This window comes from Danio rerio, chromosome 23 (assembly GCF_049306965.1).
Source record: "Danio rerio strain Tuebingen ecotype United States chromosome 23, GRCz12tu, whole genome shotgun sequence".
In the NCBI taxonomy this organism is placed as follows: domain Eukaryota; kingdom Metazoa; phylum Chordata; class Actinopteri; order Cypriniformes; family Danionidae; genus Danio; species Danio rerio.
Window position 1 is genome coordinate 1,845,929 of NC_133198.1, and position 23,869 is coordinate 1,869,797.

General features: G+C 39.3%; 1 protein-coding gene across 3 annotated transcripts; it reads left to right on the plus strand.

Annotated features, from left to right (window-relative positions):
• The first annotated feature begins 908 nt into the window (after window positions 1-908).
• Window positions 909-18,116, plus strand: tgm1 (transglutaminase 1, K polypeptide). 3 transcript variants are annotated; one of them, XM_009296576.5, is made up of 14 exons: window positions 909-1,030; window positions 2,070-2,279; window positions 4,422-4,613; window positions 5,048-5,299; window positions 6,344-6,462; window positions 8,955-9,062; window positions 12,063-12,240; window positions 12,317-12,455; window positions 12,531-12,723; window positions 12,811-12,964; window positions 14,949-15,233; window positions 16,854-17,014; window positions 17,145-17,281; window positions 17,686-18,116. In XM_009296576.5, exons 2-14 carry the CDS (start codon window positions 2,138-2,140, stop codon window positions 17,828-17,830), a joined length of 2,205 nt encoding a protein of 734 aa, XP_009294851.1. In that variant the 5' UTR covers window positions 909-1,030; window positions 2,070-2,137; the 3' UTR covers window positions 17,831-18,116. The 3 variants fall into 3 exon arrangements, with proteins under 3 accessions (XP_009294851.1, XP_073795775.1, XP_073795776.1); XM_073939674.1 differs by lacking the exons at window positions 909-1,030; window positions 2,070-2,279 and adding an exon at window positions 4,164-4,348; XM_073939675.1 differs by lacking the exons at window positions 909-1,030; window positions 2,070-2,279; window positions 4,422-4,613; window positions 5,048-5,299; window positions 6,344-6,462 and adding an exon at window positions 7,684-8,714 and having other exon boundaries at window positions 8,913-9,062.
• Window positions 18,117-23,869: the final 5,753 nt, after the last annotated feature.

Here is a 23,869-nt window from a genome sequence, read left to right on the forward strand (position 1 = left end):
TATCTATCTATCTAAAGTATTTCACGAATGCAGAAGTTGAGTAAATGAAAACGTGCTCCGGCTGATGATGTTTGAGCCCTGCCTGAATGTTGTCATCTCTGAAGAAGCCGTACAAACCTTCACCAAACGTGTTTGAGATTTTTTTTTTCATCATTAGTAATCGTCATTAAGTGTAATCGTTAGATAACGAGACAGCAATGGGGTGTGTTTGGACATTTCTGGACATGTTCACAGCTCTGTTTACTAAGACCATAAAACTACAACACAATAAGCGGATTATCTCTAGAAATTCACTGCTGTTAGAGCACAAATACATGATAAAAATCTATAATCTAAAATTTCTATATCTATATAAAAATCAAATAAATAAAAAAATAATAAAAAATAACAAAAATTTATATTGAGTTTCTAAACAGCTTTCAGTGCCAAATCTGCCGTATCTGTGTAATATTCAAGTAAGTTAGCAGTGCTAAATATGAATTCTTACCTTTAAACTAATTTAAATAAATTAGCTGAAAGCGTAAATGTTCATAGTGTATGTGTGTGTACTTGCTTTTGTATCCTAGTGGGGACTTAAACCTGAATACACACTGACTCATGGGGACTTGTGTCACTGGGGGGACCAGAATGGAGGTCTTTATGAGTAAACCTGCTTATACATCAGACAGAATGAAGTATTTTGTACATGTAAAAGTGCAGATTGTTTTCTGTGAGGGTTATTTTGGGAAGGGAGAGAATAATACAGTTTGTGCAGTAGAAACCTTATTATATCTATGAGAGTCCCCACCAGGATATAGGAACAAGTCTCTGTGTGTGTGTCGGTGTGAAACATCTTAAAGGATCTTATATATCCAGTTCAACCAGTTTTGTCCAACCCTGCATAAAATTGTAAAAGCTGGATATTTTCTGGAGTTCACAGCTGTATTAAATCCCGAGTGTGTCGTACTGAGCGTCATTCACACGAGACGAGAGATATTACAGCTGTTTTTAGAGCAGAGAGACGGACACTTTTACAAAGGACTTCAACCAGGTAAGGAAACTCCTTATATACCAGCAATGACCTTATTTAACTGCTGAATTATTTTGGTGGAAACTACAGTGAGAAAAGTTTAATTTAGGATAGTTTTTGATTTTCCTGCTGAAAAATCTAGCTTAAACCAGCCTAAGCTGGTTGGCTGGTTTTAGCTGGTTGACCAGCCTGGTTTTAGAAGGGTTTTGGCCATTTCCAGACTGGTCTTAGCTGGTCAGGCTGGGAGATGACCAGCCAAATCCAGCTTGATCAGCCTGGTTTAAACTGGAAATAGCTTGTTTTGGCTGGACTCCCAGCTTGGCTGATCAAGCTGGTTTTAGTTGGTCATCTCCCAGCCTGACCAGCTAAGACCAGGCTGGAAATGGCTGGAAACCAGCCTGGAAGTGGCCAAAACCCCTCTAAAACCAGGCTGGTCGACCAGCTAAAACCAGCCTGGGCTGGTTTAAGCTGGATTTTTCAGCAGGGTTGTTTTTTTGAGGTCTTTGTTAAATTAAATTAGCTGTATAAATGCTGGGTTCCACACATCTTATTGTCTCAGCACAAATTAATACGGTTAATGATAGTTTGTACAAATTTATGTGAATTGAACATAAAATAGGGCGGCACGGTGACTCAGTATTTAGCTATGTCGCCTCACAGCAAGAAGGTTGCTGGTTCGAGTCCCAGCTGGGTCAGTTGGTGTTTCTGTGTAGAGTTTGCATGTTCTCCCAGTGTTGGCTTGGGTTTCTTCCGGGTGCTCCGGTTTCTCCCACAGTCCAAACACATGTGCTATATGGGAATTAGGTGAACTAAATTCAGCCATAGTGTATGTGTGTGTGTGAATGAGTGTGTATGGATGTTTCCCATTGCTGGGTTGCCGCTATTTAGAACATATGCTGGATAAGTTGGAGGTTCATTCCACTGTGGCAGCCCCTGATAAATAAGGGACTAAGCCGAAGGAAAATGAATGAAGGAATGAACATAAAACAATTAACTCAAAAAAACAAATCATTAAAAGTGTCCCTGTTTTAGTCTGCTTTATTTGACATTATGCCTGCAGAGACATTATCAGTCAGAAACCCTTCGGCTGTGGATCGTTTTCCGACTGGTACTCTCAAACCAGAGGATATGGAGAAAACGGAGCAGAAATGGTCCTGTGGTGCATGGTTTCGGCAGTGTTGCTGCTCCTGCCGAAAATCTCACAAGAACACAAACAGCACCCCACACGCTGCTAATACAACCGCAGAAAAAACAGAGACACCAGCCACAGGTAAACTAACACACGAGGGAGAAATATTATTAGAACTATTATCATTCACTCTCATTCATGTCTTTTTAAATCTGCATGACTGAAATGATCATTTTTTTGATGTGCAACTAAAGCACACAAGATTCAAATTCTCTGTCTTTACTTCATATTTCAATCAATTTTTGGTCATTTAAACCAGTGTTTCCCAACCCTGTTCCTGAAGGCACATTAACAGTACACATTTTCAACCTCTCCCTAATCAAACACACCTAAATCAACTCATCAGAACATTAGAAGAGACTCCAAAGCCTGAAATTAATAGACAAAGATAAGATAAAGATTAAATAGATAAAGGAGACACTAGTTTAGGGTTGTGAAACACTAGTTTAAAAGAACCAATAATTTGATTATACAATACATTGATTATCTGTGCAAGATATTAATAGGAGCATGAGCCCAGTTATTAGGCTAGATTATTTTTTAAAGTGGTGTAATAAAACAGAAACACTGGGTACAGGTAAACTAACACCCAAGGTGGAATTACACTTACATTTGCTCATTCTCTCTATAATGTCATTTCAAATTGGTCTATTAGAAATGATCATTTTTGGGAGCAATTAAAACACAAAATTCATTGGCGCTAATAGCCTAGTGCAGGGATGTCAAACTCAAATCCTGGAGGGCCGCAGCTCTGCACAGTTTAGTTTCAACCCTAATTAAACACACCTGATCAAGCTAATCGAGTTCTCCAGGCTTGTTTGAAACCTACAGGTGAAGCTACGGTCACACTAGAGTTTGTGTGTGCGAAATTCTGTCGTACGGTGCGGGATTAAACAAGCTTATTATTAGACATTTTAAAAAAGCGAGCTCCGTGTTTTAAATTTCTGTCCAGAGAGGTCATGTTTTGATCCTCGATTGGTCTCACGCAGTCAAGTGATGCGATTTTGCAGGTCAGAGTTCAACAAGCTTGAACTTTGCACCGCAGCAACCTGCGAAACTTAACGCATCACCTTGCGCTTCCGGTCTGAGGCATTCGCGTGCGTATGAATGGAAGTCTATGGGAGGAAAAGCCCAGTGTGACCGCAGCTTAAGTGTATTGGAGCAGGATTGGAACTAAACTGTGCAGGGCTGCAGCCCTCCAGGAATTGAGTTTGACATCCCTGGCCTAGTGGTTAGTGCGTCGACACAGCACCCAGGTGCTTGCGCCAACCTGAGTTCAAGGTCGTTTGCCGATCCTTCCCCTATCTCTGCTCCCCACACTTTCCTGCACGAGAAAGAGATTTAAACGGATCCAATTGCAAGTAAAAGTTTATAAGCTGACTGCTCGGTACGATACTCAAGGAAGAAAGGCTGACAGTAACTTCGGTATCATCGGAGGCAAGATAACTCATAAGTCCAGAAGAACAGCAGAATGAGACCTGAAACCCTGCTGAAAAATCCAGCTTAAACCAGCCTAGGATGGTTGGCTGGTTTTAGCTGGTTGACCAGTCTGGTTTTAGAGGGGTTTTGGCCATTTCCAGGCTGATTTCCAGCCATTTCCAGCCTGGTCTTAGCTGGTCAGGCAGGAAAATGACCAGCTAAATCCAGCTAAAATCAGCTTGACCAGCCTGGTTTAAGCTGGACATAGCTGGTTTTGGCTGGGCTTACAGCCTGGCTAGGCTGGTCAAGCTGGTTTTAGCTGGTCCTAGGGAAAGGTTAAAAAACACAGTCATGAGTAGGGCCGGACAGAATTTCTGTGGAGAGTTTTGGTAAAAATTTCTTTAAACCGTGTCTTACAGAAAATGTTTTTGAGCAATGGCAAGATAAAGGAGTTTCCAGTGTTAAAGATTTATACATTGATAATATTTTTGCCACATTTTCACAACTTTGTGAGAAATTCAACCTCCACCCTTCTAATTTGTTTAGGTATCTTCAAGTCAGAAACTATGTCCGTCTGAATATTCCAGATTTTGAAGTTTTGTTTTAAGAAGGCGCGGAAAATCTGCACGCGCAGATTCCGTGTGGCCCAGACATAACAATAAGAGGAGAACACGGATATATAAACCATGACACTTTCCTGTCTGTAAATCTCCACTGTCCTATTAATAAAGGTGAAAACCAATAAAAAATAATTATTAAACAAAAACACACAAGATTCAAGTTCTGCATCTCTCTCCTCTTCAGGCAGCCTTCTGGAAGTGCGCTCTGTAAACCTCCTCAAGTCCAGCAAAGAGCAGAACCGGCTAGAGCATCACACAGAGCGATACCGCAGTGAAAACCTGATCATCCGCAGAGGACAGACCTTCCAGATGCAGATAGAGCTCTCCAGAGCCTTCGACCCAAAGACGGATAAACTCCACCTGGATCTCAAACTGGGTCAGTATGGCCGTCTTACTAATAAAGTCAAACATGAAGACACTATGCATGCTGACTTTGAATCTGTTTACGTATACAGTTCAAGTCAAAATAATTACCCTTTCCTGTGATGTTTTTCAAATATGTCCCAAACAATGTTTTTTTTTTCACAGTGTTTACTGAACAAACCACTGTTATACAATGACTTGCCTAATTACCCTAACTTTACCCTAATTACCCAAGTTAGGCCTTTAAATTTCACTTTAAGCTGAGTACTAGTGTCTTGAAGAATATCTAGTTAAGTATTACTGTCATTATGACAAAGAGAAAATAAATCAGTTACTAGAGATGAGTTATTAAAACTATTATGATTAGAAATGTGTTGAAAAACAAGGAAAATATACACGAGTGCTAATAATTCTGAGGTCAATTGAACGTGTGTGTATGTTTCTCAGGTGATCTTCCAGATGTTTCCAAAGGCACACATGTGGTTGTCCCTTTGGTTGAGGAGCTGCAGGATAACTGCTGGGAGGCCAAAATAGTAGAACAGAAGGGCAGATTGATCAAACTGTCTGTCAACTCTCTGCCGACCGCTCCGATTGGCAAATACAAGCTCGGTGTTGCAACAAGTTGCCCTGTGGGTGAATCCATGTCCCCATACAACCCTGACAACGACATCTACATGCTGTTCAACCCCTGGTGTGAAGGTATAAGCAAGGGTGGGGGTATAACATTAAAGGGAACCTATTATGCCCTTTCCTACAAGATGTAAATGAAGTCTCTGATGTCTCCAGAGTGTGTGTGTGTGTGAAGTTGCAGCTCAAAAAAACCACACAGATAATGTTTTATAAATCTGTGAAACTGGCAGTTTTAGACTTTGATTGCGTCGTCTTGGTGACTGTCGCTTTAAATTCAAATGAGATTGAAAGAGGGCGGAGCTGCAAATGCTTGTGTGTCAGCATAGTGGCAGATTGAAAAAGAAGACTAACGTCCGATGCTAATGAGGGAGAGATGGTCACTAGTGGGCGGGGCTTTGCCCCTCTGATGACACGTACAGAGGGAAAATGTCAATCAAAGTGTTTCTGCGGACTGTTTAATGATGAAATATAAAATTAATAGCTTTTTGTCATTAGAAGCGGGTTATATTCACATACTGCTGCCACACAACTGTGTTTAAACCCCTTATAAAAGTGATTATTGCATAATAGGTCCTCATTAAGAGATACACTCTCATGCAGGAGAGTCCTGGCCAACAATTAACACATGAACAACGTAATTACAACGTCACACCAAAACCAAGTTACCAATATAAACACACCATCAACTCAAGATTACAAATTTATAGGACTTGCATTTGAAATTAATTTACGCGATATGGTTTTCATGTCGGTAAGTACCAATGCAGTTTTCTATGAATACTAATATTAAGGATGGACATATTAATAATTAACAAAACAGCACTTAAAGTAAGACTGAGTATTCATAATTAAAGTAATAGACTAATGAACCGCTCACCCAGGCTCATTGGAAATATGTGCCTTGGTCTTCATTTTTGCAAAACGTAAATGCAATAGGCTGCTCTGGGTACATTATGTTGCATGTTTTAGATGACAAATCCACTAGAGGGCGCTTTCTGCATGTTTGCGACTCAGAAATGTGTTACTTTGGCCCAATCCCAATTCTATTTTTTGTCTTTTCCTTCCCATTGGCCCTTTAAACCGGCATTAATCTGCGTTCTCTTTCTCTCCTAGAGGACTCGGTGTACATGGACAGTGAGAAAGAGAGGAAGGAGTATGTTTTGAATGACATGGGCATCATCTATTATGGGACGGACAGTCAGATCGGATACAGAACTTGGAATTTTGGCCAGGTCAGAACAACTAATCAATTTAAACACATTAAGGGGTTAGTCCACCCAAAAATTACAATTCTGTTAATAATTACCCTCATATAGTTCCAACGAGACCTTCGGTCATCTTCTGAACACAGATTTAGATATCTTAGATGAAGTAGGAGAGCTCCCTCATCCTCCATTGAAAGCAACAGTCCAGAAAATGAGCCAAAAAACATTGTCAGAAAAGTCCATTTGACTTCAGTGGTTTAACTGCAATCATATGAAGCTCCAAGAACAATTTTGTGCACCAAAAAAAAAGTGTAAAAACAAGTTCTTCACTAATATCTTCTGCCGATCAGGGTGTGTGTTTACAACAGGCAATACAAGCCAGCAAGCATTGTATTGCCTGTAGTAAACACACACACTGAGGCACATTTGTATGATAGCATCTAAACCGCTGAACTTATAATTAACATTTTTGGGTGAAATGACCTTCATGGGCCAGATTTTCTAAACAGGAAATTAACACCAGAGCACAATCCCAAATAAGCGCTGATGGAGTGGAGAGTTTTGCATGTGATCTGCTGATACTGAATTAAAGAACAAATACGCGGCAGCTTATGTTCATAATGTTTAACGCAGCACATTAACCAAGCAGAACTGATGATAATGAAGTGTGTGTATTTTATAAACAACACAGGCACATGCTGTAAAAAATCACTGTAATTTCGACAGTAAAAATGCTACAGTGTAAATCTGTAACCGTGTTATAAATATGTTTCTTTAATATGTATGGTTTACAATATTTCCCACATTTCCCTGCGTGAGACTTCACATCTTATGGCTTTTTGTTAACATTAATACAGTTATTTTTAGTTTTTTTTAGAGTTTTACGCTGCATTTCAAGTTTATAAATAATGTTTATTGCATTTATTTAATTTTATATGTGTTACCATTAATTAAATCACTTCAGTTTGCATGTTCTCCCCGTGTTGGCGTAGGTGATCTGGTTTCTACCACAGTCCAAACACATGCGCTATAGGGGAATTGGATGAACTAAATTGTATGTAGTGTACTGTATGTGTGTTGGAATGAGTGTGTGTATGGGTGTTTCACAGTACTGAGTTGCAGCTTGAAGGGCATTCACTGCGTAAAACAGTCGTAAAAAGGAATATATATATATTTATATATTATTTTTGTCTCTTTTTTCTTTTCATTCGACAATTGTATTTGTATTGCTTAAAGGTGATATACTGTATATTAACTGATCTTCTACCGTTGAGTGTGATATGCTTTACATAATAATGACGCATTTTAACAGAAGTAGATGAAGCCGATAGAAATGCCCGATTGTCTAAAATTAACTTGAGCTCTGCGGCTAAACTTCCTGTTAGCAGAGATGGGTTGAAATTGAACACAGATTATGTGCAGTTGAGAAAGTTGTATGCTTTTAATCTTGTGCAGAGAGTTTGTAGAAAAAGAGGAAGTATGTATGGGTGCGGCCAATGGAGCACTGGAGAATGATTGACAAGTAACGAATTTCACTAATCCCCACCTGTTAATATCTGCTGCGTATAAAAGTCGAAGTCAGGAAATGAAAGTTGTTGCGCTCCTCCTGAAAGTAACTCTTGCATTGAGGATAGCAGAATTCTGTGAATCGAATTATTCATTTGTATCCAATAAATTACTAATATTTTAAACATTGAAGAAAAATCTCTCCTGGCCCCTTTTAATTGAACACGCATGGATTAGATATTCCAACAAAACAAATGCTGGAATAGTTGGTGGTTCATTCCGCTGTGGCGACCCCTGATAAATAAGGGACTAAGCTTAAGGAAAATAAATGAACCAATGAATGAATGAATGAATGAAAGGATGAATGAATGTGATGTGTGTTAACATGATTGTGTTCAGTAGACTGCTGTATATCAGCGTGTATCTCTTCTTGTAGTTTTCAGCTCTCAACTCTCAAAGTCATTCCACATTTCATGCAGAAATACCAAAAAAAGGTCTGTCTGCTTCTGGTTATGCTCAATAAACATGTTGTATACGTATTTGAAGCACAGTAGCTGGTTCTCAATGTAACTTTCACACATGTACTTACCAAGTTATTATGTCTGATTTGATCAAAGTTCATAGCAGTTTGGTTTTGTATCAATCCCTAACCGTGCAAATAGCATTTAACAAAAGTCGAAGTCATGTTGACATATTAATTTTAATATTCTCCTCGCATCAATTGGTTAAAAAAAGGAAACTCCTACAAATGCATATGCAATCAGGGCTGGCACGTCCATAGAGCGTCCATGTCCGCAACACCTCCCTCACCACCTACATCCTCAGTTATATCCGCGCCTAGGGCGGTAGAATAGAGAGGGCGGCATCTGTGAACCCTGAACCGTGAACCTTTCGGGTTGAGAGCAGCAGTTCAGCTTGCTCCAGCCCTGTAATCAATAAGGTCCGAGCTGAAATCTGATGTGTTCATGCAGTATAAAGTTACTAACTTCTTCATCCATGTTTCTGTCTCTTAGTTTGATAAAAGCATCCTTCCCGCGTGTCTGTTTCTGCTGGAGCGCAGTGGGGCTCCAGCTTCAGGATGGGGGGATCCTGTGAACGTGGTCAGGCTTTTGTCTGCAATGGTAAGTTTGAACATTCCTACTTTTCCTATCGTCTTTTGGATGAGATGTTAAACCGAGGTCCTGAATTTCTGTGGTCATTAAAAGTCACATGGGACTTCTCGTGAGGAGCAGGGGTGTAACCCTGGTTTCCTGGCCAAAATCCCTCCAAATCATTCTCACAATGATTCCCATCAACTGAATTGGCTGTATCTCTGTCTCTCCACACTATCTGGTGTGTGCCTCTGGCACCGTTGTCCTGTGGCTGCCATCGTATCATCCAAGTGGATGCTGCACACTGGTGGCGGTTAAAAGGATCGTAATTCATTTCCACTTAGGCCAACTTATAAAGTTGGCTTCCAACCCTTGCAGCTTTATATTATATTTTTAATGAACATTATCATATTAATGCTATTTTAATAATGAATCTCTAGATGCATAAAATTATGTGGAAACCCATTACCATCAAGGGCGAGGCAGTGGCGCAGTGGGTAGCACGTTCGCCTCATAGCAAGAAGGTCGCTGGTTCGAACCTGTGTGGAGTTTGCATGTTCTTCCTGCCTTCGCGTGGGTTTCCTCCGAGTGCTCCCGTTTCCCCCGCAGTCCAAAGACATGCGGTAAATTGGCTAAATTGTCCGTAGTGTATGAGAGTGTGTGTGAATGTTTCCCAGAGATGGGTTGCGGCTGGAAGGGCATCCGCTGTGTAAAGACTTGCTGGATAAGTTGGCGGTTCATTCCGCTGTGGTGACCCCGGATTAATAAAGGGACTAAGCTGACAACAAAATGAATGAATGAATGAATTACCATCAACAACTTATTGTAGGTATGTTAGGTATGTTAATTCAACTAAGTCTGTTTAGTTTCACATTGTGTGTTTCAAGGAAACGGGTTTCCATGGAATTTTCGAATAAAGTCAACAAGCTTGATTTAAGAGTGTATACCAACTAATAACTAGGAAAACATTGCTTAAAGGCTCATTCACACAGAACACATCTTTGAGTATAAGAAATGAAAACACATCACATTCGGGAACATTTAACAGAAACTGCAGTGTAGACCACAGACGTATCCAGACACAGCCACTGAGCCCCTGTAAACAGAAACTTCTTGCCCCGTGATTGGTCTACTGCTTTGGAACTGACATTGATGAGTGGCTTGCAAAAGATCTTTTAACTTGACACAATGCCTAAAAAATGTAGCAATCATGTGCACAATGCGGTAAGCGCAATGGTCATACAAGTCTGTCAATAACGTGTTTACATTGAAAAACAATTGCAAATTGCAATGGAAAAATGCATTCTGTGTGAATGAGCCTACTTAACCAGTGTACGCATTCTCTAAATACACACATTTTTTAGAAAATACACACAGAAAAAATGAAGGCACGTTTCAAGCTGGCTAAGTGGTCATGACAAAATAGTCACTCTAAGAGAAATCGAATTTTGTGTACAATCTATAAATCTGAAACAATGCAGAAAACAATATGCAGAAATAAACAGATGACACTCCAAAACACCATGGGCTCTATTTTGACGGTCCATGCGCAGAGCCCAAAACGCAGGGCGCAAACGCTTTCAGGGTGTGTCAGAACGCATTTTTGCTAATTTAAGGATGGGAAAATGCGCTTTGCACCGTGGCGCATGGTCTAAAAGTGTTGAGTTTATTTTCTTAATGAGTTATAGGTGTGTTTTGAGAATAAACCAATCAGAGTCTCATCTCCCATTCCCTTTAAGAGCCAGCTGCGTCACGCCAAGAGCGCATTCGCTATTTACAGGACACAAAGTAAGTCTAAGTGGAAAAAATGAGCATTTCACAAGCAAACAGTTCACAGTTGACAGTTTTTTTTTTTTTTTTTTACAGAAAACAGATTCAGTTAAACAGAGCATCTACTGCGTGAGAATGAGAGATAAATGATCTACTTTCACTTTCGCTCTTGGATAGGGAAACCTTTACGCACAGACATCAATTAGTCTATAAATAATTAATTTTGTTTGTTAAGCGCAAATATTCGTTTCAAAACTATTTCTAAATTCAGTTCTAATTTCCAGCAAACGAATAAATGAATAATAATAACAAAATGTGCTCAAAAACCTGAGTTATATCCTAAAACACATGCTGTGCCCGACAGGTGGACAAATCTAAGCTTGTTTTTAATAAAACAAATATAAATATGGATATAATAAATAATACTGCTAATAATAATAACATTATACAAAAGCAAATTGTTATGAATGAACTGAAAAAGCCTCCCGAGATGAAGAAGACATAAAAGCAGTGATTTTTCATATTTATGTAGGCTAGAAAATAATATGTTTTGTAATATTTTAATCCTTTATATTTATATTCTATATCTATTCCTATTATATCCTATATATATCCTTAATATTTAAATGTTTTCATATGTAAAGATATTTGCCTATTGCTCTCTTGTGTGTATTAAGCAGTGTGTAAGCGAGGCGCAACTCTGCGCTGGAGTTTAGACCGGGTTTGTTTTGGTCTGATGAAAAATCTATTATAGTCTCTCAAAATAGCAACACGCCAGCGGTCCGCCTCAGAACACCTTCCTTTTTAGAGCAGAACGCCTATGAGCGCACAAATGAGCGCTAATGCATTTGCTATTTAAACAGCGTAGCGCAACGCCTCAAAACCACTCTTGCGCCAAGCTGAAACTACCAAAAGACTATTGCGCCGGGTGTATGATAGGGCCCCAAGAGTGTGATATACATGCATTCACTAAAAAAAGAGTAATTAAAAACAAGGTTACATTGATAGAAAAAAATGCCCAAATGCACTGCACTCAGAGTAATTATTAAAAAATGAGCTGAATCAACACAATTCTTGAGTTTTTTTGGGGATAACTTAACTATTTTATGTTAACATAACTGTTTTATGTTCACTCCACTTAAATTTGTAAAAACAATTGAGTTAACTTTATGGGTTTGTGTTGGGACAACATGAAGGACTCGTGTAGAACCCAGAGTTTTAGAGTGTGGATGCAATAAAGGAACGATTTTTGTTTAATAGATAAACGCTCCTGATGACAATGGTGTGTTGGTCGGCAACTGGTCAGGCACGTACGATGATGGCACGGCCCCCACATTCTGGAGTGGCAGCAGTGACATTTTGAGACAGTACTACAACAACGGAGGAACGCCGGTAAGATACGGACAGTGCTGGGTCTTCTCTGGCGTCACCACTTCAGGTATGAGCTCGCATCTTAAAATGTACGAGCAGTCCTTCGTAAACCACCATATTTTAAATCTGCTTTTCATTTTCAGTGATGAGGTGTTTAGGCATTCCCACCCGGAGCATTACAAACTTCGAGTCTGCTCACGACACTGACGCTTCTTTGACGACAGACGTGTACTTGGATGAGAACCATGAGCTGATCGAGGAGCTTTGCAGCGATTCTGTCTGGTTAGCTCACATTTTAACAAACATTTTCACTTCAACAGCATCATCAAAACTAATGTTCCTCTCTTGTCTCTGCAGGAACTTTCATGTGTGGAATGACTGCTGGATGGCCCGTCCCGATCTGCCCGCAGGTTTGGGGGGCTGGCAAGTAGTAGATGCCACCCCTCAGGAGACCAGTCAGGGCGCTTTCCGCTGCGGTCCCGCTTCGGTCGCAGCTGTCCGAAATGGACTGGTTTACCTCAAGCATGACACACCGTTCGTATTCGCAGAGGTATTAGCAAGCCTTCAAATGATCCCTTCATAACTGCATAACTTTTTGCAATGAATGTTTCTGAAAATGATGCTCGTTTTAACCAAGGTGAACAGTGATAAGGTGTACTGGCAGCGGACTGCAGATGGCTCCTTCACTCCTGTCCAGATTAAGAAGAAAGCAGTAGGTCACTGCATCAGCACTAAAGCAGTCGGCTCTGACGAACGCGAAGACGTCACACACCTCTACAAATACCCAGAAGGTAATAACGGCACAAAAAACAGTCACATGTATAAGCAGTACCCACCAGACTCACTAGAGGGCACTCAAGCTATATGAAACGAGTAAACTCAAAATGTTTACGCATTTAATTTCCCACTCGAACTAATCAATTTAGACACATGAATGAAACGAGTAAACTCAAAATGTTTAGCGTCTAATTTCACACGCAAATTAAGCAAATTTGACGCATGAATGAAGCAAGTAAACTCAAAATGTTTAAGCGTCTAATTTCACACGTGAATTAAGCAAATTTAACGCATGAATAAATCAAGTAAACTCAAAATGTTTAAGTGTCTAATTTCACACGTGAATTAAGCAAATTTGAAGTGTGAATGAATAGAGTAAACTCAAAATAGTTAAGCGTCTATTTTCACACTTGAATTAAGCGAATTTGACGCACAAATGAAGCAAGTAAACTCAAAATGTTTAAGCGTCTAATTTCACACGTGAATTAAGCAAATTTAACGCATGAATAAATCAAGTAAACTCAAAATGTTTAAGTGTCTAATTTCACACGTGAATTAAGCAAATTTGAAGTGTGAATGAATAGAGTAAACTCAAAATAGTTAAGCGTCTATTTTCACACTTGAATTAAGCGAATTTGACGCACAAATGAAGCAAGTAAACTCAAAATGTTTAAGCGTCTAATTTCACACGTGAATTAAGCAAATTTAACGCATGAATAAATCAAGTAAACTCAAAATGTTTAAGCTTCTAATTTCACATGCGAATTAAGAAAATTTGACGGATGAATAAATCGAGTAAACTCAAAATGTTTAAGCATCTATTTTTACATGTGAATTAAGCGAATTTGACGCATTATTGAAGAAAGGAAACTCAAAATGTTTAAGCGTCTAATTTCACACGTGAATTAAGCAAATATGAAGTGTGAATGAATAGAGTAAACTCAAAATAGTTAAGCGTCTATTTTCATACTTGAAATAAGCGAATTTGACGCACAAATGAAGCAAGTAAACTCAAAATGTTTAAGCATCTAATTTCACATGCGAATTAAGAAAATTTGACGCATGAATAAATCAAGTAAACTCAAAATGTTTAAGCATCTATTTTCACATGCGAATTAAGAAAATTTGACGCATGAATAAATCGAGTAAACTCAAAATGTTTAAGCATCTATTTTCACATGTGAATTAAGCGAATTTGACGCATTGTTGAAGAAAGGAAACTCAAAATGTTTAAGCGTCTAATATCACATGCGAATTAAGCAAATTTGAAGTGTGAATGAATAGAGTAAACTCAAAATGTTTAAGCGTCTATTTTCACACCTGAATTAAGCGAATTTGACGCACAAATGAAGCAAGTAAACTCAAAATGTTTAAGTGTCTAATTTCATGCGTGAATTAAGCAAATATGATGCATGAATAAATCGAGTAAATTTAAAATGTTTAAGCTTTTAATTTCACACGTGAATTAAGCAAATTTGACGCATTAATGAAGCAAGTAAACTCAAAATGTTTAAACGTCTATTTTCACATGCGAATTAAGCAAATTAGACGCATGAATAAAGCGAGTAAACTGAAAATGTTTAAGCTTCTAATTTCATGCGAATTAAGCAAATTTAATGCATAAATGAAGCAAGTAAACTAAAAATGTTTAAGCGTCTAATTTCATGCGTGAATTAAGCAAATTTGACGCATGAATAAATCGAGTAAACTCAAAATGTTTGAGCGTCTAATTTCACGCAAATCAAGCAAATATGACACATAAATGAAGTGAGTAAACTCTAAATGTTTAAGCATCTAATTGCATACGTAATCTGCTATAGTAATCTAATATAGATAATCTAATATCGTAATCTAATCACGCAAGCTGCGTATGATGTGAGCGCCCCATGAAACGTACTTCTGTTAAATTTCTCAGCGGAAGCACCTTTGTACCATTTGTATAAACAGATCCAGACACATTGACACGTTACTTTTTTCATTCATTTGCCTTCATATTAGACTCAGAGGAGGAGCGCATTGCAGTGGAAACAGCCGTTCAGCATGGCTCTAAAGCTGGACTCTACGAAATCTCCAGTGTTAACGACGTCAGTATTGAGATCTCGATGGATGGTGAAGACCCTCAGCTGGGCTCAGATGCTAATCTGGCCATCACTGTGAAGAACAGCAGCTCAGAGATGCGTACTTTCCAGCTCAGTGCTCAGGTGGCTGTAACGTACTACACTGGGGTTTATAAAGGTACAGTGCGGAAGGACCAGATATCCATCGAACTGAAGCCTAATGAAGGTAGGTGACCTTACACCAGTCTGTTCAGACACTTTCACAAGATGTGTATAACGGTCATCAGCATCTTAAATCCTTGAAAGTTTTTAATACAGTTATGGAGCTATGGTTTATGAGGTTAAGCACACAAGCATGAATTCATATATTTGATTAAAACAGGATTCATTCATTTTCTTGTCGGCTTAGTGCCTTTATTTATCCGTGGTCGCCACAGCGGAATGAACCGCCAACTTATCCAGCAAGTTTTTACGCAGCGGATGCCCTTCCAGCTGCATCTCTGGGAAACATCCACACACTCATACACTACAGACAATTTAGCCTACCCAATTCACCTGTACCGCATGTCTTTGGACTGGAGCACCAGGAGGAAACCCACGTGAATGCAGGGAGAACATGCAAACTCCACACAGAAATGCCAACTGAGCCGAGGCTCAAACCAGCGACCCAGCGACATTCATGCTGTGAGGCGACAACACTACCTACCCACTACCTACGCCACTGCTTCGCCCCAGGATTAAATTATTAATGCATAAAGTGTGAACATTGTGAACTCTTGAAAAGCCAGAAACTGTTTTGTTTGCACGGCAACTGATGATCAGCAGCAAAAATTGCAAATTGTATCTCCTCCCAACAGGAAATAATAATAATAATAATAATTCCTTACATTTATATAGCGCTTTTCTGGGCACTTATAGCGCTTTACACAATGGGGGGAATCTCCTCATCCACCACCAGTGTGCAGCATCCACCTGGATGACGCGACGGCAGCAATTTTGTGCCAGACCACACACCAGCTGATTGGTGGAGAGGAGACAGAGTGATGATATGCCAATTGTGATATGGGGAGGGTTAGGAGGCCATGATGGACAGAGGCCAATGGGCAGATTTGGCAAGGATGCCGAGGTTAAACCCCCACTCTTTTTCGAAGGACATCCTGGGATTTTTAACGACCACAGAGAGTCGGGACCTGGGTTTAACGTCTCATCCAGAAGACTGAGCAGTATAGAGTACCCGTCACTATAATGGGGCATTAGGACCCACACTGACCACAGGTTGAGCGCCCCCTGCTGGCCTCACTAACACCACTTCCTGCAGCAACCTAGCTTTCCCATGTGGTCTCCCATCCAGGTACTGACCGGGCGCAGCCCTGCTTAGCTTCAGTGGGCGACCATGTGAGAGTTGCAGAGAGCTAGCTGCCGGCAAAACCACCAACATCCAAGAATGCATGATAATATGATGACATGGCTTTGCTATCAAAAAATATCATTGTAGTGGAAGTCAATGGGGCAAAAACAGCCCCTAACATAACAAAAGGGTGGTCAATTCACCCAGAGTGTATCGTTGAGTTTTTTTAAAATTTTCAAAGCATTTTTTTTGTCAGCAGAAATCATTCCATTTGCTGAAACACAGACAAACATGTGGCCAAATTAATAATTGAAATCGCCTCAGAGTGGATGAAACATCCTCAACAGCACACAAGGCCTGATTTACATTTTATTGCTGATGCCAGTTGGATATAAATATTCTCCCTTACTGTTAATATATATTGTGTGTATTCATTCAGTTATATTTTATTGCTGATACCAAATGTAAATGCATTTCATCTCTTATTTTCCTTCATAGCTGAGACTGTGGAGTGGACTTTGTTGTACGATCACTATAAAGATCATTTGGTGGACCAGGCCATGCTGATGCTCATACTCACGGGACGGGTTAATGAGACCAAACAGGTCCTGGTAAACCAGTTTCACTTCAGACTGCGCACACCCGACCTGGCCATCAAAGTGAGTTTTCTGCCCTAAAGTGACACTTGAATGAATGTGAATGAATCAGGAGGGCTAATAACTGTGACTTCTACTGTATGTGGGTGAATATATAACAGTTGTTGTAAACGTTTGCTCATTCTCCTCTCAGACTGAAGGAGATGCTGTTGTTGGTAAAGAGTTGAAGGCTTCGATCACTTTCCGCAATCCTCTTAAGCAAACGCTGAAGAACGTAAAGTTTCGCATTGAAGGACTGGGGCTGCAGCACGTCAGAGAGATTTCACACGGGTAAGTCTACCATAGTAATAATACACAAGGTCACTTTTGTATTTGCTCAAATGTAACACAAAATTTGCACAAGTATATCAGTTTTTTAATGGCAGGCCTGCTTATAAAACTGAGCTCATTAAAATGTTCTTTATCGATTATTAACAATCTGTTTAATAATACATTAATACCAATGCATCTGCTATCAGTAATGCTTTAGGCCAAATAAATGTTTGACCATGTGGAAAAAACTGGTTATAATCTAACTGAGCTTGATTATATGTATTTTATTTCATTGCTGAATTCTTAACACCTTGTTTATGACTCTTCTGACTGTAAATATGTCTACTTTATCCCTTACATTACATAATAACAATATTTGTGCTAAAACAATTAATGCAAGACTATATTGTTCTTGTTCTCAGAAACATTGAAAGCTTGGCCACAGTGACTCTGACGGAGACGTTTATTCCTCTGGAGGCAGGGCAACACAAACTGCTGGCTGCACTGGACTCACGGCAGCTGCCTCAAGTCCATGGAGTCGCCAACATCACAGTCAAAGCAAACTGAAGGAAAACCTCTGCAAGACCAGAGCCCACTCTGCACTGGGGCTTCAGTGGTTAGAGAGATTAGCAAAAGTGAAGGGCATAAAAAATTAAACTGGAATGCAGCCCTTGAGGACTTCAGTTTGGAATGACACTTCAATATGGCGGCCATGATTTTTTCACTCTGAAGTGCCCTTCGATGGGTAATGCATCCTATTTTAAATGCACCGTATTTTGTAATGACTTGTGAAAAATCTTGTATTTATTGTGTGACTTGTTACGGGAAAAATAATATATGTTTTGTCCTGTTATTCATCTTTCCTAAGTTATTTAAATGCTAAGCTCTAGTAGAATTCTTCATGCAAAAATAGTATGTAGTAATAGTAAATCAGCGCCTGTAGTAGAGTAATACTAACAGTAGTAGAAATTTAAATGCTTCTGAATTAAGTGAAATCAAACAAGTTCCCTGCTCAAAAGATCCCTGTCTGAATGATTCTTCAATTAATTCTTTAATTCTAAAGGGCCCTGCGAAGTGGACAGTTTTGAGCACTACACAATGGCAACCCTTATTTTTACTTCGAAGTGCACTTCAGAGGGCAATGAATTCCGTTTGGAAATCACCATGGCTGTTCCTCAATATGCGTTCTTTAGCGATCTTGTGTCCTCGTGCAACATCATCATCAGCTGCCTAAGTTCAGTTCCAATACTCCAGACCGCAAGTACAGAGGAAGCGTGAAACTTTCGTGATGTGAACTTGATATCGAGGATGCACCGATGCAGACTTGAGCACCGAACTCGCTCTGGAAGTCTCAGAAGTCATTGCGACTGGAGGTGGGAAGCGCTGCATTTTATTTAGATTTATTATTAAAGTTCAGAGATATGACTTATTTACCTCAGGAGTTTCCCTTATAATGAAATGGTGAATATAAACATCACCATGAACATCTTAATAAAGGAATAAACGCATTAAGGGTGTTTGTTTGCTGAAATTCGTTTTAAAGTCTGTTTTGTTTATATTGTGCAGAGTATATTGATAATGTTTTATGCAAAGCATATAATTTGAAAAGGGTAACACAATAAATCGTTGTATGAATGCTGTAATGTTTAAATAATTTCCATTTAAAACACGTTAAGGTCATGTGACCATCAGGAAGAACGCAGCATCTCATTTCTCACAGGACGTGTTCTCTGCCCTCGCGGTCTCCTGAGTTCGTTCTTCCGAGGACACCTGGCAAGACCGGTCTACGGTCTCTCCTAATTAAACACTATGCAGGACACCTGCCCTCCAGGACTGAGTTTGGACGCCCCTGCTTTAAGGCAAGTCATTTCACTTGGCAGCCATCTTTGAAACACCTCTCGTCAATATGCTTGGGCATTCTGCTTAAATGGGGAAACATTTTATTGTCTAGAATTACTAGCCAAGTTTACAATTAAATTTCAAATCAGGAATCGCCAATAAAACTAAACAACTGCCGTCTCTTTAGTTTCATTTTGAAATGTTCAAATCATCCCCTCCCCCAGAGAATCGTCAGTCTTTAGTGATCACTGATTGGCTCCTGTATTAGAAGGCGGGGCTTCAATTGCCAGATTGATCGTAAAGTCTAAATAGGATACACAGCCAGCCAGAAGTGTGATATGTACATCAGTATAGCCGCATTTTTTATGACACTGTATAACAATAATTCAGATTTTACAGTACTGTGACACTTGGGTTTAGGGTTAGAGTAGGGGTAGATGTTAAAAAATACAATTTATTAAGGCAAATTAATAGATAACATAAACAATACTCGGCACAACTGCTGTTTTTTTTAATTTTCATTAACTTCCGGCCACAACCATATCTGATCTAGCAACAACCTTATTGACCGGTACTCTTTTCCCCATTCAGAACTATATAAGTGATACATCTATACTATAGTCTTTGGGGCTGTCCATTCAGAGAAATCTGGTCATCATATATATATATATATATATATATATATATATATATATATATATATATATATATATATATATATATATATATATATATATATAAAACTTTTGTTTTAGAATATTATTATTGTTAATAAGGCAGATAAAATTTATGTTGCTTTGAATAGTTGTCTTAAATGTTTAATGTTGCATTGGTTTTTCCATGTATTTTGATTATTAACAATCATAATAACCATGTTGTCTGTGTTTTTGAGTCTCTAACAATCACAGAATATTACACCTTCATTAATTACAAGCCAATCAGCTTTCAGTTGAATTTCAGAGGCGTCTCACACTGAATAATGGTTTCTGCAAAATTGTGGCAAACAATTAATATGGGCTGAATTTAAACAAGCTATTTAAGTTGAATAATGTTTGAGTAACTTCATTTGTTTGTTTAATTTCAGCCCAAAGAAACTGTTTACAAACACCTTCCTTAAAAAATGTAGGAAATCCAAGGAAATCATCTATGAATACTTTTAGTAATGCATAGTAAATGCTGCAGTGTTTTGAATTGTACTACATTGTATCACACTGTATATAAACAATATAAAACTGTCATCACTAGGGCCAGACGGAATCTGTGGACATTTTTGTGCTATTTCTGCACAGAATTTTGTTCAAAATCTACAGATTTATGCAGAATAATTTTGGGAGTATCAAAACTAAAACCTTAACATGTGAAATAAAAAGTAATACCCTTTTAACTTTTATTTAATGTTTATGTAACCCCACCAATCCTACGCATCCCAACCCGCCCCAAGCTGGGAACGAACCAGTGACCTTCCTTATGGGAGTCTGTTGCTCTAACAAGGAGGCTACAGACCATAGCCTCCAGTTCCTGTCGCTAGAACACCTTTAGAGGTCAGAGGAGTGAGGTTTATCTCCACAGCACACACCAGCTGGCCTGTTACATTTACAATGCAAATCCAATTAGATCCTCTGTACTTTCTTTGGTAAACAAAGCAAGTGTTCTGTATAATATCTCTACTAAAAGACAGATAATAATCCTTTACAAACTGTATTCTAAATAAATTATGTGAACATTTTCATGTCAATAATACTACTGAAATGAATTTAATAACTTAATAAATATAAATGTACACACATTTACACAGATAAATAAACAGAATTAATGATGGGCTAAAAATCTGCAGAATTCTGCGGCGCGGATTCCCTGTGAGCCTAGTCATCTCTGACTCAACCACTGTCACAAACATACATAAAAGAAGTTTGAGAAATGTTGGAAACCCATAACCACTGACTGCCATAGTACTTTTTTCTACTATGGAGTTCAGTGGTTACAGGTTTTACACATCCTTCATAATATTTTCTCCTGTGTTCAAAGGAATAAAAAAAACTTTTTTATGGATGTAATAATGTTGCGTCTCTCCTTGACCACTGGAGGTCACTCTTTGACAGGAAAAACACTCTTGCCCCCTTCATTCAAATGAGAAACATCTGACATTATTTACACAGCTCAAGTCATTGCAAATGTATGACTTGTGTTCATATAACAAACATCAATCGATGATAGATAAATATATTTTTGAGGTTTGAATAAAACTGCTCTCTTCAAGTCTGATTTCATCAAGTTTAACATATGAAAGTGAAGACCAGCGGTCACCAATCTCGGTCCTGGAGGGCCGGTGTCCCTGCAGGGTTTAGCTTCAACTTGCTTCAACACACCTGCCTGGATGTTTGAAGTATACCTTGTAAGCCCTTGATTAGCTTGTTCTAGTTCAGGAAGTTATTATTGATTAAAATTCATGAGGACAAAATAATTTTTACAGAACAATGAAGCGCACCAATGCATTGTTTATAACAGGAGCTACTGTACCACATATGAAAATAAGAAGAGTACATATTGATTTCATGGTGACTTTGGTGAAGATTTCCCAACTTAGAAGCAAACATGCTCTTCATAAATCACAAACACACACACACACACACGCACACACACACACACTGTATTCTAACAGCAAACACAAAGACTCTTCATCACATATTAGCAAACATCAGCTGAGGTCAATGCGGTTCCCTGTCAGTGCTGTTTTTCGAGGAAACTTGAAAAGACTGATCCTGTTTGTTGTGTGAGGAAAGTCTCTTTCCCATGAGCCACATTTACAGTATACTTAATTCAACAAACACACACACACACACACACACACACACACACACACACACACACACACACACACACACTCTTATACAGCGACCGTTTCTCATCTCTGCTTCCACAAACACACAGAGCCTCCACGGGTCACACACACTGGAAAAGTCTCTTGACGGTAATCACTACACACACACACACACACACACACACACACACACACACACACACTTGTCATCTTGAGGCAGTGCAAAAACCAAATAAATGTAGAGAGTGGGGGTCGCTAGCAATTTATATTTTTCCATGTCAGGACTTCATTTTGATCTTGCGCTGGTGTTGAGTTAGTGGAAGCAATTTCCAGTCAAGGTTACCCATCAGCACTAATTTATCAGCTCGTGCTGCTTTACTCAAGCACGCTCGCACTCTCTCTCTCTCTCTCTCTCTCAAGATTTCCATTGCTCTCTTATACACACACACACTAACACACACAGGCTTTGGAGTGGTCTTCATTATGACTCGAGGGATAGTTCACCCAAAAGTGATCATTCTATCAGCATTTCTCAACCTTTATTTATTTTAAAGCTTTACAAATGAATGAAGGGACTAAGCCGAAAAGAAAATGAATGAATACTTTCTTCGATTTCATTAGCGTTTTCCATGCTGTCCCAACTTTTCTGACTTGGGATTGTACATCGCTTGTACATCGCACATCAGCGAACAGCGCTTTTATTTCCTTTCTAAAGCCAAACGCAGCCCTTTATGTTGAGCAGGTGAGGACAATGACCAATCATAGGGGTGTAAGACAGCACTCAAAAAGCAATCGGGACAATGTTTACATTAGTTTATTTGCTGTAAATGCTTGTGCTGTCTTCTGTGAGTTTTGTTTGATACATTCGGAAAGAGTGTTTTCTTTGAGTGAGTTAAATTAAAGGTACAGTTCATACGTCTGACTGCTTGTATTAAAGGACAAAATTGTATATAGATTTTAATTAAAAAAAATCTTGTGTGGGCGAGGCAGTGGCGCAGTAGGTAGTGCTGTCGCCTCACAGCAAGAAGGTCGCTGGTTCAAACCTCGGCTCAGTTGGCGTTTCTGTGTGGAGTTTGCATGTTCTCCCTGCCTTCGCGTGAGTTTCCTCCGGGTGCTCCGGTTTCCCTCACAGTCCAAAGACATGCAGTACAGGGGAATTGGGTAGGCTAAATTGTCCGTAGTGCGTGTGTGAATGTGTGTGTGGATGTTTCCCAGAAATGGGTTGCGGCTGGAAGGGCATCCGCTGCGTAAAAACTTGCTGGATAAGTTGGTGGTTCATTCCGCTGTGGCGACCCCGGATTAATAAAGGGACTAAGCCGACAAGAAAATGAATGAATGAATGAAAAATCTTGTGTTGTGAAGAAAAAATCGAATTATGTATGGAAAGCATCGCCAATGCACCATGATTTCGAATTGAACCGAATCGATGGCATGATAATCATAACCGAATCGTGAGATCAGTGTAGGTTCGCAGGTGTGTCATCAATGACGTGAAAACAACCTATAGGCTGTTGTTTTAATGGGGAGGAGCTACTCTATGCCCCGCCTTTTCTTCATGTTTCAGTTGAGATTATGTCGGGCATCGAATAAAAACTGTCCATTTCAAAGCACTTCACGGGACCTTTGATGATACATCTTGACGAACTGCTGCTGTTTATGTATGGATGCTGGAGTTCAGTTTGAATTAATTTATCAGAGTCGACTCTATATATCCCCGAATGCTGTCTGGCTTACAAATAAAAGCAACAGTCCTCAATTGCTTCTGCTAAACCCAGAGAAGAGTTTACCTTCGTCCTTCTGCTCCAGTGTTATCTTGCCCTCCGAGGCCGAATAATGGAGAAGCCAGTGTGTTCTCATAAATCGCTTCGCTAAAGAGCCACGGCGAATCGCTGTTTGGCCGAGGATCCGCACAGCTCTGTTTGTTTTCCTACTGTGTTCGCCTCGTTCTC